At 45.0% G+C, this 17,092-nt stretch overlaps 1 protein-coding gene across 5 annotated transcripts in view; it reads right to left on the bottom strand.

Annotated features, from left to right (window-relative positions):
- Positions 1–167: 167 nt before the first annotated feature.
- Positions 168–17,092, bottom strand: part of arhgap36 (Rho GTPase activating protein 36) — a 35,749-nt gene continuing 18,824 nt past the window's right edge. For 4 of the 5 annotated variants that reach the window (XM_035148819.2, XM_035148823.2, XM_035148824.2 and 1 more), the window contains exons 2-12: positions 15,192–15,348; positions 11,032–11,100; positions 6,398–6,711; positions 3,856–4,066; positions 3,668–3,723; positions 2,942–3,092; positions 2,449–2,597; positions 2,013–2,183; positions 1,577–1,665; positions 1,272–1,498; positions 168–1,141 (exon numbers count right to left, since the gene is read on the bottom strand). In XM_035148819.2, the coding sequence (XP_035004710.2) occupies positions 822–1,141; positions 1,272–1,498; positions 1,577–1,665; positions 2,013–2,183; positions 2,449–2,597; positions 2,942–3,092; positions 3,668–3,723; positions 3,856–4,066; positions 6,398–6,711; positions 11,032–11,100; positions 15,192–15,348 (1,914 nt within the window). In that variant the 3' untranslated portion in view covers positions 168–821. The remainder of the gene's footprint in view (positions 1,142–1,271; positions 1,499–1,576; positions 1,666–2,012; positions 2,184–2,448; positions 2,598–2,941; positions 3,093–3,667; positions 3,724–3,855; positions 4,067–6,397; positions 6,712–11,031; positions 11,101–15,191; positions 15,349–17,092) is intronic. The other variant, XM_035148820.2, reaches the window with a different exon arrangement.

Here is a 17,092-nt window from a genome sequence, read left to right as displayed (position 1 = left end):
CTTTGATCAAAGTTGGTCGTAGGAGGATTTATAAAGAAAAGCTGTGGATCCTGAAACCTTGATATCAAAAATAGAATTGACTCATATCACAGCTTTCACCAAGTTTTGAGAAAAGTGATTTTTGAGTCATCCTGCCGACAAACAAACAAACAGGAAGGAGACGCAGATAAAACATCTTGTTTCCTTTAATACAGTTTGTGTTTGATCTGTTTTATTGACAATGAATCGTCTGAAGGTTGAAATCTTCCTCTGGAGCTGAAAGGTGAAAACAACAGAAACCAAATGGAGTCCGGTCTTTGGTGGTTACAGGTGAAGCTACAGTTACACACGTCTACGTATAGTAAAGACAAAAGGTTTGTAAACTTAGGAATACATCATGTACACAGTATATATACATTGTATTACATTAGTACTGCGATCCACTTCCTGATAATCTCATGGTGGTTTTATTGAAACTCTTTTTCCTGGTCCTGGTCCAGGTCCGAGCAACTTGTGCTTCAAATGTTTGGCCTCAAACTGTCTTTAAAAAATGTTTCGAGTGTTTTTCAGACATTTTCCTTCTTCACTTGTTGCTGTTCTTCGTTCAGGAATGAGGTCAGAAAAGAGGGAACGCTTCCTTCAGGTGAAGAGGAATCCTGCATTTGAGATTTTTTCAAAATTGAGACGTCTGATGTGACTAAGACGCATTTTTAATCCTGAAAATATACTTTTCCTTTCTGTAAATGCAACAGGAGCTTGGACCAGTTTCCCTCTGACCTCTGACCTCAACTTACACACCTTCAACCTCCTCTCGCCTCCCTTCGTCTTCCTCTCGCCCTTCATCATACCATCGTCTCCGAGCTCGACCCTTTCCCGGTGAAGAAGTCCCAGAAGTTGGCGGCGGGCGACGGTTTGCTCTCCTCGTGCGGCGTCTGCCTCACCCAGATGCTGCTCTCGCTGGAGCCGCTCAGGCTGGAGCAGCTGCCGCCGCTGAGGGTGAAGCTGAGGGCCGCACCCAGCGGGCCCCTGCGGTCGTGAGGGTCGGAGGAGGAGTGGGAGGAGGAAGAGGAGGAAGAGTGGGAGGAGTGGGCCAGGCTGAGCAGGTTGTGGTGGGAGTGGAACTGGCGCATGTGGTGGATGGATTTACCTTCTGGGACGTCACCTGCAGGAGCGAGACGGGACAGTTTTACATCCTCGGTGCTGGTTTACCAGAAAATCAAAGCAAAATTTGTACTGATTCCTATTTTTAAACAAAAGATTCGAACAATATCGACTCCAGTAAAACAAGGTACCGAATCTGGTCTCCTGCCGCTTCCGGTTCTGGTTCAGCTTGAGCACGTTGAGGAACACCTCGCTGATCAGGGTGCCCTCGCTGCCGCTCCCATCGGGGGGGAACAGAGGCGAGGGGGGCTCCAGCGGGGACAGACTCCCGCTGGACGCCCCCACGGAGTCCAGGGACGCCCCTGTGTCCCGGCGACCTCCGGACTCACTGCCGCCCTCTACTGTCAGGTGGCTGCTGCTGACGGGAGACAGGAAGCGGTCAAGACAGGAGGCGGAGCCAGAGCAGCGTTATGAGGGGACTGGTTGTCATGGTTACCTGAGTTTCCTACGCAGCAGATAGTCGATGATGTCCGGGTCGGTTTGGATCAGACTCATCAGGACCTCCTGCTGCACCTCGGCAGACACCTGGACACACACACAGACACACACACACACACACACACACACACACACACACACACACACACACACACACACACACACTTAGTGTTTTCTGCAGGGGGCGCTGTTGCTCAGTAAAAGTTCCATAGTGTTGCTTTAAAACTAATAAAAAAATAGACAGAATAAGAAAAATACTCAAGTGCACAACGTCAAAACTTTAAATCTGCAAGATTAAATTTAAATAAAACGTTTTTCTATGATTTGAGTGAATTGAAACTTAAATAAATGACATATTTCTGAATGTAGATCCACTCATGTTCATTTCCATCAATAACAGATATAATCATAAGACTGAATATTTCTCGTCGTACTGTTAAGAGTCTCCTGTGGTTCTGTACGAGCACCAGAGTGACGCTGATGATCGCCGTGCTGTCCTCGATCCCCATCAAGTGAGGACTCACGTCCCCGCCGCTTTCCCTCTGCAGCAGGTTCGGCCCGAAGATCACCGCCAGGTTCGCCGCCGTCATCTTGTTCCCCGGGATCTGACGGGAGAGGAGGGAGGAGGAGGAAGGAGGAGGAAGGAGGAGAGGAAGAAAGAAATGTGTGAATTGACCTTTCAGAAATTGAAGTTTATATTTCTTATCATTTTGAATATGACTATTACAGTTTTAAAAGCAGCTTGAGTGTTTAAACATAAAAACCATGTGGTCCTTTAAAGGAGCATTCCAGATATTTAATGTTCAATGGGAGCTTTTTATTATAATAAATAATACAAAGTGCTTTTTCCCCATTGAAAGTATGTGGTACCTCCTCGTCCTGGGTTCCGATGGTGTCCTGGGCGAAGCTCTGCACCGTGTGCAACAAGGTGAGGAGACGCAGCAGAGTGTCGCAGTTACAGGGCGGGAGCAGGTAGAGGAGGTGCTGCAGGTACTGGAGCTGGTCGGCTCCTCTCAACACTGCAGGAGGAAGAGGAGGAGGAGGAAGAGGGGGATCATGTGGCGGCAGCACAGACCGTGAATAAAGATGTAAACATAAACTGCAGCCGACCACCAGGGGGCGATTTGGCTTCAATTCTGGGGAGCTGTGACGTCGTCCATCTTTACTCATGATGAAGATTCAAGATTTTCAACGATCACAAATTCATTCACATGTTCACGAGATTTTACAAGTTACTTTTCAAATCTCTGCTAAGAAATTTATCAGAAATGTGTCAAACGTCCTCATGTCACAAGTTTGGATTTAGATATAGAAGATAAAGCGTTTATGTATTTCTACGTAGTGTCGTGAGCGTGTGTCGTACGGTTGGCGTGCAGGAAGGCGGGGTAGAGCTCTCGGGGCAGCAGAGGGTCAGGCATGTCCCTCAGAAACTCTTTGAGCAGCGCCGCCACATCATGGACGCTGTGCTCCTCGTCCAGCTGAAGGTCCACGCCCACGTCAAAGTCCTCCCTCAGCTGAGGAGCGCACACACACACACACACAGACACACACAGACACACACACACACACACACACGTTACTCCCACACTGAGGCCACTTTTCCCCTGATGGAGGCGATTTCTCAAAAACAGGATCTCACACGTCGACACTTGGTCACTTGAGGATTATTTTTATATTCCAGTCAGAGCAACAGGAAACACGGGACGAGAGCGAATCAGAGGAAAATTCACACTGAGCGTCACGACGGGGAAATGAACCCATGATGTGACTGACACCTCTACCTGTCATCATCGTCTTTAACCCAATTCACAGATGAAGAGGTTACAAATAAATGGAATAATACATGAATAGATCAGATAGAATATAATGTAACTCAGATTATGAAGACTTGTAAATATGTGGACAAACAGAAAACACTACATACGGCAAATTAAAAAATAGTCAAAAAGGTCAAAAGGTCGGGGAGGTCACAGAATTCAAAAAATAAAAACTTTAAAAGTAAATCACTCGTTTCTCATCTGTTGTTTTGTCAGTTTTATTTCTCATGTATTTGTAAATGAATCCACATGAGGAGAGAAAGTGTCGTCACCTGTCTCACTCTCTTCTTGGAGCTGCCGACCCGGAAAATTCCCACGGTCTGAAGACCTGAGACGACAAAATACACATCCACGATTTATTAATGTACAATTACACTGATTCAATCTTAGAATCGTGTCCTTTAATGTAAATCCACACATCTGGATTTATAGTTTGTGGCTCTACAGGCTGATTCCTGACCGTGGTTCTCGATGTGGCTGCAGCATCTCTCCAGCACCCGGGGCACCTGCCTGTAGATGGGGTTGAGGCTCAGCTTGGTCTGGGTCCTGCCCTCGGACGAGCCCTGGGACTTCTTCAGCTCCAGCTCGGCCGGGTGGGAGAGCTGCAGCGCCTCCAGCAGCCGGGACTGACTCTCCACCAGGTCGGAGATGGAGTCGACCGACAGACCTCCCTGAGGGCGGAGGAGGAGGAGGAGGAGAGAACTACAATTAATTAAAGACTTTCTAGATGAGCGGATTTTCTCATTTCTTTAAATAAACTTTGTGATATTTTGTTCTTGCTTTACTAAATAAAATAGTTCTGTACACAAGTGATACACTCTAAATGCAATTACACATTTCCCCACTAGATGGCATCAAGTTCCTCTTTCAACACTACAGTGCTCTTACTTTTGGGGAAATGGAAAATACTAATTTGACTTTATAAACAAAAAGTTTCACCTCAAAGTTCACTTAGGTTTTATTTTTATTCAAAGCTCCACAACAAACTAATAAATGGACCTGAGGTGAGTTTATTATACAAAGATTGAAGTATTTACCAGGTTATACATTTCAGATATTAAATATACAAATTTGATATCAGACATTTATGCTTTCAGGTATTTCGAATTAGATTAAATAAGTAATAAAACTCAGGGTATGAATTTATAATCATGATAAGCAACGTGTGTTTGATCTGTGCCTCCACCTGCAGGAGAGAGGAGTTTATTAAAGGTCCTGATGATGGACGAGGACAAAGTGTTGAGGTGAGACGCTGGAGATTAACGGGACATTTGAAAAACAGACACAGACACGATGGAGACGACAGGACGGAGAGAAAGAGGAGAAAAACAAATGGATGCACTGGCAGCAGGAAATGGAAAGAACGTTTTATGATGAATGTCCTTGTTTGTTTTTTTGTATCCCTCATCCTTAACGCTGCCGTCCGATAAATATCAGAAGAGCTGAGAACTAATATTCCACAGGAACATGAATCACCGTGTCTGAGACCTGAAAATCATTTCCACAGGAACGCAGAGTGACGGAGGAATTTCCAGCAGCAACCAAGTGGAACTCAGTCATGAGAAGAGATTTATTAAAAATGAAAAGAAATGAGCAGAAGGTCTGTGGTGACGACTGAAAAGTGGAAAAATGGGAAGATTTTATTTGCATTTTGCGAATAAAAAACAGATTTTCTCTAACTTGTGCTTATCAAGAACAAAGTGAAAAGTGAAACATCTGAATATCGATGGCTCCACCAACACTGTGAGAATGACAGTCACGGCTCCAACTGGATTTGTTGGCTTTAATCTTTAATTTTCTTTTATTCCTGGCCCCAATAATCTTCCATACAAAGTCACTGCCAACAAAACAAAGATTTATTCTGCCTTCTCTGTCATCTAGATGAGATCATCTACAATAGCTGAACAACCACAACTCAGGATTTATTATATTATTCTGTTGCTGTAAGTGACCAAACATCCCATTAACAGAAAGGTTCATTATTCTCCAGTTTGAATCTGCAGAAACAAAAACCAGCTCAGGACCAGTTCACCTGGAGAAAACCTCCTGAATCTCTCCTCTGGTCAAAGTGATGGAGGCTTTAACGTGAATTTATTAAAAAACAGAAACTGTACAAAAGTTAAACGTCCTCAAACTTCTCTCGTCTTCATTCTGCTCCTGACGTTAATTTCAACCTTCACTCCGTCAGTGCACGAGACGCGACGCAGCGGCGACGACACCGAGCTGCTGCTGCATCATCCGTCACTCTGTCCAGCCAAGTGTGTGTCTGTGTGTGTGTGTGTGTGTCTGTGTGTGTTTTCCTCAGTGAGCTGCACTTCACGGCTGCTTCAGGTTCCATTAAGATGCTTTGAGGCTGTGATGACACTTATTACAGGCTTAAGGTAACCACTGCTTTCACATCAGTGCAGAGAGAAGTGCAGAAAAGGTAAAAACACACACACACAGCATCACAACGCAAACACACAGCATCACAACGCACACACACACACACAGCACCACAACGCAAACACACAACTGTGGAAACTGAGGAATCGGTTGTGAAAATGTTTACAGCTGGAGATGCAGCCTGAGATTAACTGGCTGACCTGGAGGCCTTCATTACAGAGCGCACACACACACACACACACACACACACACACACACACACACACACACACACACACACACACACACACACACACACACACACACACACACACACACACACACACACACACACACACACACACACACACACACACACACACAATTGGCAAAGAGGAACAACAGTGCTGCCAGTTTTCATTTCACCGATAAGAGAATTTGAGTCTCTTTCAAAAAACACAACAAACCAAACAAAGGAAAAAGAAAAACACTGAACGATTAAATCAGGAATTAAAAAAAAAAACCAGGGACTGAAACTTGTGAAGTGAAAAGGTCAAAACCTCCTTCTGCATCAATGTGTGTTTGTGTGTCTGTGTGTGTGTCTGTGTGTGTGTGTGTGTGTCTGTGTGTCCTCTCACCCTCCTCTGCCCTCGGCCGCTGTTATCCAGAAACGTGGGCGACATCGGTTTGATCTGGTTTTCGAAAATGGGCGCCGGGGCCACGGAGTTGGCGGAGGGCGACCCGGGGACGCCGCCCGTGATGGACGAGGAGCCGACCAGCGGTTTGCTCCCGTTGAAGAACTGACGCTTCTCGGCCCGGAAGCGCAGGACGCTGGCCTCCAGGTCCAGGCAGTCCCGGCGGCTCTCCTTCAGGGCGTCCTGCTGCCGCTTGTAGGCCCGGTCGTTGGCGATGACCTGGGAGAGCGGGATGCCGAACGCCTTCTGAGCCGATTCTGACAGAGAGAAGAAACAAGACGTTACAGAGAGGACATTTAAAAGATCTGACATCATGGAAGGATATTTAATTGTCTCCATTCGAACAGAAAGACATTATTGGTCAATGCACTCTACTCAAACACCAGCACCTCAGTGACTCGTGACCCTTTCACACAGAGATTCCAGGGTCAAGTGGCCGAGCGGTATAAGAATAGACAGCGTGGCCCGGGCGAGCAGGTAAGAGGGCGATCAACGGGTAATCCCGTTAGAGCGGCCGCAGCCACAAACCAGACATCGCACTCAGACTGATACGGGCTTAACCGCAGCGCCAGCGATACGCAACGTTCGCCCAAGACCGCGAATCCCTTCGCTCTGCTGCATCACATGACCACAACAAGCGAGCGCACACCCCGATCAGTAGGAGTCCAGATAGAGGTGAGCTGTGGCCAATGAGGTGAAGAGAAACAAAAACAAAGGCTTAGATCAAACCGTGACACACGCCAACAACTCAGAGAACTGAGGAAATATAAGTAGAATAAAATAATAACACAGCCCATCATGGTTTGTGACATTAAATAAAGCGATAGATGCAACATCTCGTTTCTCGATGAAAAGACGACCCCCTGACACCCACTTGGTTCTGTGGTGGAAAGTCAGATAAAGTTCTCAAAGTGGTTCCTGGGTCTGTTGGAACAATCCCTGCAGGACGATACAGACATTTGACCTTTGGCCTCTTTGACGGACGCCGTTTCCCATCTTGTTCTGGGCTTTAATAATCAGCGATCCTGGTTATTAAAGCAGATTGTTTTGCTCTGATTTGCCACGATGGACCATTTGTCTTGAAGTTGGCTGAAATGTTTTTCCGAACACGCACCATCCTGCGTTACCCAAAAAACACAGCGTGCCTGCCAAGGAGAACGGGCTCCGTGCACTGATGGGTGTCACAGGTTAACGTGTCTCCAGCTGCACTTGATGGCACTTGTTTGATCAGTAAGCTCGTGATTATTCCTCGGGCCTGACGTCTGTTGGCAGCGGCGGCTGAGCCGACCCCTCCTCCTGACGCTCGGCCACGTTTGCCAACTCCGACGAGCTGCTCCCGCTGGACGCGTTGGAAATGAACGGTTGAGGATTTTAATAAATGGCTGCAGCGGCGTGGATGTGTTGGAAAACACTTCTCAGAGTCAGGAAGTCTGTGACTGCAGAGTCAAAAAATGTTGGCCAGAGATTTGAGCAGTTCCTTTGATCCTCTTTTCATTAGTTTGATAAACTCAGCGGAGTTAAAGTGGAAACAAGCGGCAGGATGAGCTTCACATGTTCAGGACACAAAGGTCCAGCTCCTACTTAAGTCTTTCAATTACACAAATTTCATTTGGGGATTTTGATTTGATTCGTTCTTTTCTTTAGCAGCGGAGCAGAAACTCCCTGCTTCTAGTTTCTCAGTGGTGTGGACTTTTAAAGAAATCAGCATTTGTTTTAAATCGTAATTTTATATGGTTTCCACATTTATTCTGTATTTTTCTTATCTTATGATCACAGTTTACTGGCAACTTTGTTGTGTAAAATCATCAAGAAACTGCTTAGATTGTTATTATAAATTACTTTTAGTCCAAAGATTACACATTAATAGAGCGAGACCACTTCGTGCCTTATTGGCTGATAAAGATCTCAAACAAATATAATATGTTTGCCAAATAAAAGTTCATTTTATTAATTCAAGTTCTATATCTTTGGTTGGATTTGTGTTTATAGTTAACAATAAAGCTTATAGATAAACTGTAAATATCAAATTTCTTTATCATGAGGGCTCGATAATAATAACAATATTTATATCAGCCAATATATCGGTATTGAAAATGTTTTACTCATTAATACTGGTATTAATACTTCATATCGGAAGTTCTACAAATATAGTGACTTTTCCACTAAAACTTTATTGTAGCACTATGAAGTCCAAGGTCTTTGTGTTGATTGATACAAATCTACTTGAAACATGTCGACAGATAAATGAAGATATAAATTGGTGGAAAACGATAAAAACCTTTGGTCTCAACTATTCAAAACGACCCAGAAGCTGCTGGAGGTTTCCACGACTCAAAAACCTAAATAAAACTTCCCGTTAGTCAGTGAGGTCTGAAGAAGCCTCTCGGATGAGAAGTGAAACGTCTTCAAGAAACACAAGCAAGTCCAGCTGCCCACGTACACATGTACAACTTCTGAAGCTGCATGGTTTACACATGCATGTCCTGAGTCACCGGGACAGTAAATACCAAACGTCCGACAGGGAAACAGCTGCATGTGAGTGAAAAGTTCACGTCTGATTGTTCCCTCTTCGGTGCCCCTGCAGCTCAGGTCACTGTCTGTTCCTGGAAGACACGGAGGAGATAAATTTAGATGCTGCTCAGCCCTCGCTCCTCTTCGTCTTTCCCCACAGCAGCAGCTGGACGGTGATATTGCTCCTCCGGGGCTCGGTGCGTTTTTTAAGAACTGGTGTTTGGTTAACACGGCACTGTCCTCTGGGTAAACTCCAGTGAAACACGCGGGAAAACAAAGCAGCAAATTACAGGAAGCCGAGCGACCGTCGTGAGGCTGCAGGGAAAACCAGTGTTGTGTTAGAAAGTGGAGAATGAGACATGGAGAGGAGGGAGCTGAGGAATCCGTGCGTCTGGGACCCACGTTTCTGACGTCACAGGAGTTTCCCAAACAGACGATTCACTAGTTCACCTTTAAGTAACAAGGAGTCAGGAGCGTTTCATGATCCATATGAAAAGAATTGAGAAACACAGAGGATCTAATTAAGGGTGAAACATTCCTCCGGTTTATTCTTCATCTCCCTCCGTTGTTTTCTTTACCTCTCCCTCTCAGGGCGAGAGACACACGCGGGGAATCATCTGCCAATGTTTCCCAAACCTCTAATAAAGAGATGTTCTCGATTCTCAGGCGATTACCGCGGCAGGTCAGAAAAGGAGCCAATGCACACAGACACACAAACACATTCCCAGGATGTCTGTGCAGGTCCGTAAATCCTGCCTCCAGCCTCTTAGCTGCAGCTAACCCTGCTAATCAAAACTCAGGACATTGGGACCTGGCAGCGCTCCTGCTGGCGCCGCTCCTCCACTACCGCAGAGCCGCGGCCGCGTGGCCCTCAGGGGTCGGCAGGTAGCAGATTACATGTGAGGGGATTACACCGTGGGAACTGTAATCTGCGTGGGGGCGAGACAGAGATGGGGTTTGGGGAGACGGAATAATGAGATTTCTGGTTTTTCAAGCATCTCTCTTGGTGCAAATAGAGGACAAAGTAAAAATGATATATAGTATAACTGAGATTTCAAGACTAAAGTCAGAGCCTGCAGAACAGCACAGAACGATTCCTCCAGAGAACGAGCTGCACTTCATCGCCCCTGATCATCCACAGCGTGGGAGGGATTATTTTAGATATAGACCGGCTGCTGTGGTTCTCTGTAATGTGCACATTTAGAAATGTTTCATCACAGCATCGTGCATCAGGAGGATCAACACCAACGTGTCAGCAGTCGTCACCAACAACCTTTTCTTCTGTTTCTCTTATTCGGATCTGCACCAAATTACACACACTCACAAATGTCTGTCTCCTAAATGTGCCTGGACATCTGTTGAGTAAACAAACAAAAGCAAACAGACAAATGAACAAAGGCACAATCATCTAGCTCATGATTTGTGCCTTTGATTTGCAAAACCTTGAATCCAATAAATCAAGAGGCCCAAGAGGCCGTCGCTTGTTTCATCACTAGAATACAGACGATGAAACAAACTCTAATCAACTACTTCAGATGCAAGAAAAAGAAAATGTTTGGGAATCAAAATGGGGCCTTTAAAAAAACATACGAGCAGGCACAGAAAGGTTTAATCAATGTAGAATTAGTGAATAAAGTATTTTACCACGAGCTGGTTTCTTCCAGTAATCACATTAAACTTCTCCCGATGCAGTGGTTGTTTGTTTTTTCGTTCATTGTTCGGTTTCTGTTTAACAACGCCGGAGAGACGCTGCAGCAAAGGAACTGGAGCTCGACTGAGTGAACCCAGCATGAGTCAGAGTGCCGGCTCGAATCCTCTCGAGCTGCATAAACACAGCATTTCAAGTGTGTGAGACCATTAGTGGGAAAGAAACCCACTGGACGTCAGCGGCGGTGAAGCCGATCCAGACGACAGAAGAGACTTTGTCCTGTGACTGATTCTCACTGGAGAACACACGTGGGCGTCGGGTCATGGAGCAGCTTCATAGAAGAATAACACACTCACGTGGGAACGTAGATTATCAGAAGCAGACAAACCACAGGTCTGTGTTTACGTGTGAAACCCACCTCGCTCCTTCTTCTCCTTGGAGAAGGAGTCGAACTTCCTGCGCAGGGATTTTCTCCGTTTGTGTATTTCTGTGGAGAAAAAAGGGGGAAAAAGTCACCGTGAGTAAAATGAGACAAGATTAGAACGTAAACAAAGATGGACGACATGTTTCCACTTCCTCCCATCGTCTCAATATGAAGTTAAAATAGCTCAAATGCGAGTGCTGCCATCTTGGTTTCTCCCAGAAGATCAGAAATTATCCACTTTATCCCAGAGATCATTTGTTTCTGTCTACGATGATCTGACTGTTTTCGATTTGGTCTCCTGTCTTATTTATTTAGTTATTCAGTTTGTGTATATGAGTCTCATACACACACACACACAAGTACTTCCATGTGCATCGCCCACTGATGACGGATCACTACACAAATACTCATCTATACAAAGGAACTCGTCCTTTAAAAACCCTGAATTAACATCCCCCTCTTTCTCTAGAATACACACAGACCTCATCACGACCTTTTCCCCCTTTTCTCCTTCAGTTGTTATCTTTCTGCTCCTGAGAGCTCGCAGCGCTCCCTCGCTCCTAAGAATAGAGTCGAGCCGTCACAATGAACGAGACCTTGGAGTTTGTTTGAACAGCCGTGACAGACAAAGGGATCTGGAGAGAGTGTGTGTGTGTGTGTGTGTGATTATTTGTGCACGTCAGAGAGAAAAAGGTGAATAAACAGTGAAAACGTCTATTTACGGGCAAGAAAGTAAAGGAAAATGTAAAGTTAACATTCAGAAATCGTATTTGTGTGTCGCAGGCTGCTGGTGGGTTGTTAATGCTTTGATTGGCCACATGAAGAGAATTCCTGTGTTGACGTAGAAAAACAATATGAATCTCAATGGGACACTGTGCTCGATACGATCTCATTTACAAAAGGAGACATGTGCGCTGCAATATAAACATTAAATTGCATTTCTGTAAATAACCCGAGAACATTTCCAGCTCGGCAACAGTCACGTTTTATAGCAGTAAGTGTGTGTGTGTCAGTGGTGGTGAGACATTTGTTATAGCAGCTCTGTTTTTACAGCCCTCTCTCTTTTCTTTTCTTTTTACGAGGCCCTGCATCCTCCTCGCACCGGGTTTACGTAGAAGGAGTCATTGTTTGGATTCGTAAAGCTGCTGTTTAGAAACCAATGATCCGAAGTTGGGTCTTTCACCTATTAAGGACGGAGCGGAGTTCCCTGCGCCGCACGTGGCTCCTCCTGGAATACGTGTGATACTCGTGCAATCACAGGGAACGTCAGAACAGATTTAACAAAGCAGGGAAAGAAACAGACAGAGCTTCGGTGTGTGTGTGTGTGTTCCATCGGGATAAAAGGGGTCAAATTCCCATGACTGCAGGAAATTGAAGTTTATTTCCAAAGCGCTTGGCCCCTCCCTCCACACACACGCCACCTCCAGCCGAGGACGAGTGTTTGTGCACATGCATGACCAAAGTGTGATGACGTAACGCACGTTCACACGCAGCGAGGACGAGGGAGAACAGGCCCGTGCAGAGCGTCCAATGAAAACACGCTCAAATAGACTTTCCCTGCAGCTTTGCATCATTATTCGTTCTTGGCGGAAAGTTTTGGTGAAATGCATCATGGGAGATGAACTGGTTACCAGTCACCTGAATCCAACATTCTGCATCTGGCTTTGTTATGTATTGAGAGAGAAAGAGGATCACAGGGAGAGGGAGCTGGTCCCAGTAGAGAACCAGAGGACGAGGGCATGAGAACGAACTCCTCACCACAACTAATACGTCTCACAACCACCGACCTTTCAGCAATGAAACTATCAGACACACACTCATGCACACGTACAGTTTATTAAAATACCAGCGCATGAGGCCATGCATGTGCTGGACATAAATGTGCTCGTAAAAAAACAAACCCCCCCCAAGAGGATTTAATGGCTCAGATTCCTCAGAGGAAAGTGAACAAGGAGGAGGAGGAGAGAAGCTGGGAGAGAGAAGAGGAGCGAGGAGCGGGCGGCGTGGTGGGAGGTGACGCTGAGACCGTGACAGACTCCGAGTGGACCGCGGAGATTTGACCCCAGGGGAGAAACCGAAAGGGAATATTCCCACACTTAGAAACGGATCTGAAGGAACAGATCAGGCACTGATGTCGAAATTATAATTCAACTGTAAAACTGAAACTCTGCAGCTGTCACTGTCGGTTTTATTGTTTATAGCTGAGGAGGTTATCACCGAGCGGCGCTGTTCACTGGCGACGGTTTGTAAACGCAGCCTGAAAGAGCAACGTGGGTCAGAGCAGGTCAGAGGTTAATTATCCTGAGGGAGAACAACAGCATGGGAGAGAGTGGTAGAGTCTGAGAAAAGAGGTTTAAATAGCAACTGTCTCACAGGAGAAAGACTGCTGACACACACACACAGACAGACACACACAGACAGACAGACACACACAAACAAACAGACACGCACTCTGACAATCAGCTGTGTTTGTTTCTTCTTGAATCTGCCTCGACACTGTGACCCCCGTGACCTTCAGCCCCGATGAACACGAGTGAAACCTTCGGGGTCGTCAGTCGTATGAGGCGTTTGACAGATTCACGGTTTCCTGGTGATTCTCTCTCACTTTATTGGCTGGATTTAGTTCTTCAGAGTTCAGATGGACAAAGACAAGTTAATGTCTTATTAAACATACAGATAATCTCAAAATTCCCTTTAAAATCAATGCATTTCTGCTGCGTTTGAAGATGCAACAAACACAAGGTCAAAGGTCAGCGGGAGTTTAGCCTCAAAGCTCCGTTCTCATCGCAGACCAACAAACAACAAGTCAACATCGATCCCGTGATTCTGGTTTGGCCGTCGGAACAGATCTGTGAGCTGGAACCGATTTGGAGAAAGAGATTCACAAACAAAGATTGCACCACTGACTGTGAATCAAATGTCACGTCCCAGATGATAAAGTTCTGCGGAAATGAGAGATGGAGGTTTCTCCTAAGAATCTAACGAGGTCCCCCAAGATTATAAATAACAGTTTGAGCCAGAATTAAGAATAAATACTGGATGTGAAGGAAACCTGAAAGAATCGTGATTGTGTACGAATCCAATCTCCAGAACAAGGACACTTCTACTGCATGAATTATTCTCTGAGAAATAAATGTCTGAGCCACAGATAAACCCCCCCTTCTCCTTGATACATGTCGGATTGAATTATTCAGATTAACGGGTTATCATCACGTTCCACTGTTGTGTTTGGAACGTCCTCGTCTTTCATCACTGTTCTTTCCTTTAATGGTATTTAGCTGTAGTTGTTTTAACTCCATGAGATTAAAATGTGTCCTTATCAAAAGCAAAAACAGACGAGATGAATTTTATCATTTTATCATTTTATCCAAACCAGAGAAACAACAACGCTGGTTCTGGAGTTTAAAGCTTCAAATCATCTTCATTCTCACTGAAAATCTGTTTTAATTAAAAAAACTAAATCAAATATCTGATTTTAATCCCCACAACTCCTCACATATTATAGAAAATGTCCTCATCAGCCCCCCCAGATAACAAAAGGTTCAACGCTGACCTGAGCTCTAGAGATAGTTCAGGTATTTTCCAGACATGTAGATAAATAAACTAATCTTTGCACTTTTCTTATCACAAAACGACAACTCAGCTCATTCACACCAGTTCAGAGAGTTGTCTCCGACCAGTTGTCAGAGCTCACAGGATTCTCCCCGGAGTCTTCATCACTTCACACTTCGTTCCTCACGTTCCCTCAGAGACGGATATTTATCCTTCAACTGTCGGAGGCTCGACCTCGGTGCAGGGAGGAGCGTCACCCAATCAAATCGTCTCAACTGGCGCCAAGCAGGACGAACCATTGACAGTCACGCTGATGACATTACGTCTACGTTATCAGGAGGTCTTGACCCCGTGTTTTGACCTGTTATCTACAGATGGTCAGCTCCTCCATAGACTGGTTATAAACATGGACGTAGACTCCGGGTCCAGAGAGGGACGCCAATGTTGAGAATGACTGACTTTTCCTAAGGAGTTTATGTCTCAATCTCTAGTTTCAAGTCTTTATTTAGTAAATTAGGGTTAATTTAGAGTCAAATAGACCATAAACATGATTTGGAGATAATTCAAAATCACCATCATGCCCTTTATCTTTATTCTCGTACCTCTCGGGATGCTGATCTTGAAGTCCAGGTCTCGCTCCTCCAGGTGGTACAAGGCCACTTCCTGTAGCCTGGCTCGCTCCAGCTCCGACAGGCTCTGGATGGTCACCGGCTGCAGCCGCACGCTCTGACCCAACATGGTCGCCCACGTGTGGTCCCCCTGCAGAGAGGCGAGAGCGAGGGGTTAGCGAGGCAGGGATGGAAAGATTTTAAAAAAGACAAATGACGAACCAGCAACGTACAACAAATGTTCTGCTACGTCGGACAATTGAAATAAAACTTCGTCGTTAATCACAATCAATCAACCATCAGGTTCTTAAAAGGAACAAAAGCCTCAAATGGCGAAAACAGAGAATCCGATTGCGATCAGTGACCGAAAAAGAAACTCAACTCAGTCCCTGCTTCAATCCTACGATCATTCCCCAACATCAGCAGTCACATCACAATCCCAGTGAAAGATTGAAATAAAAGGAAGTTAAAGAAAAACATGCTCCATTGTGGACAAGACTCTGGGGTCTAATGAAAACCAGTTAAATCAGGGCCACGCAGCCAGAACAGAGAACAGTGGGAACTCTCCAGTGGACAGTTTGATTTCCTGAGCCCTGAAACACATTGAAGTGACAAACATTAAAACATTTCAGTGGAAACCTCTGAACGGTAAATAACCTCGTACAGGCCGAACTCCATCTGACAATGTTTCAGGGAAATCTGTTTTAATCTTCAAATCTTTAACGTTCTAGGCTGTTTCTTCTCCTGCAGTCACAAACACACACAACAAGCCTCAAGCTCCACGTGTGTCAGGGTCCTAAAGTTAGTGGTTCTCAAACTGGGAGTCGGCAGATATACTTTTTGAACAGATATTCCTTTTAAAAACACTGCTAAATATCTGCATCAGGGTGGATGGAGCTTTAATCTGAAGGCTTTCACACACACCAGCTCCTCACTGAGCTGCAGGTGGACTGGGACCAACACGAACAGCTGTGGCCATGATGGAGAGAATACTGAAGAACTGGCAGTTGAAGCAGGATATTGAGGTTTTAACAGAAAACAGAAAAACCCCTGAAGTGAATGTGAACCGCAGTGAAAGAGTGTGGGAGACGAGTGGCAGCGAGGTGGAGTGACCGCAGGTTAACGAGATCCAGACAAACACAAACCAGATCTGAGGTCGGAGATTCACAACATGTTCAACAAAACAGACACAACAAATGGGTTTTTAAAGGCTGCTGTGACCAAAAACCTAAAGTGAACCCAGAGAAACTTTTCATTAAATCTGAGGAGTTTTGCACAAAAGCATCTAAATCAAACTGAATGAATTTCACGTGGGCGGCTCATTGTTAATTAGAAGGTTGTAGAACAAAGAGCTGGAGGGACTTTCTCAGTTTGATTATATGTGATTCAAACCTTTTGTTTCTCTGCACTTTCAATCCTCAGATTCTTTATGTAAAAGAACCAAAGTCAAAACAGTCAAAACATCACATCACCTCTTTGTGCCTCAAACAAACGAAGCAATTAAAGAAAATTAAAATCTGACTCTGCAACACGACAATGATCTTAATGAAGAGCCAGAACCAACTAATCGATACCAGAGTGGAATATACTGGAGCTTTCACAAAGGATTTGAAATTAATTAGCATTTTACTGTATATTCAGAATATGGTGAAACTTCCATAAAGATCAGATCTAAGAAATAGTCCAAACAGAATCAACAGATGTGGATGAGATCCGTCTCATTTCTTTGTGTTATTAAACAACAGTCACATCTGTTTTCTCACACCGAGTCCTACTCGTCCTAAACAGAAGACAGAGCCTTCTGTGTAAAATTAGCGGAGTTCCCACGCATGAAATCAGCGTGAGCGAGGATCGGGGGTGATGACATCATGCGTTGCTGTCCAGCCACAGAGTCT

The sequence above is a fragment of the Hippoglossus stenolepis genome, chromosome 23 (assembly GCF_022539355.2).
Source record: "Hippoglossus stenolepis isolate QCI-W04-F060 chromosome 23, HSTE1.2, whole genome shotgun sequence".
Taxonomy (NCBI): domain Eukaryota; kingdom Metazoa; phylum Chordata; class Actinopteri; order Pleuronectiformes; family Pleuronectidae; genus Hippoglossus; species Hippoglossus stenolepis.
Note: the sequence above shows the minus strand (reverse complement) of the source record. Positions and strands in the feature narration are given on the sequence as shown.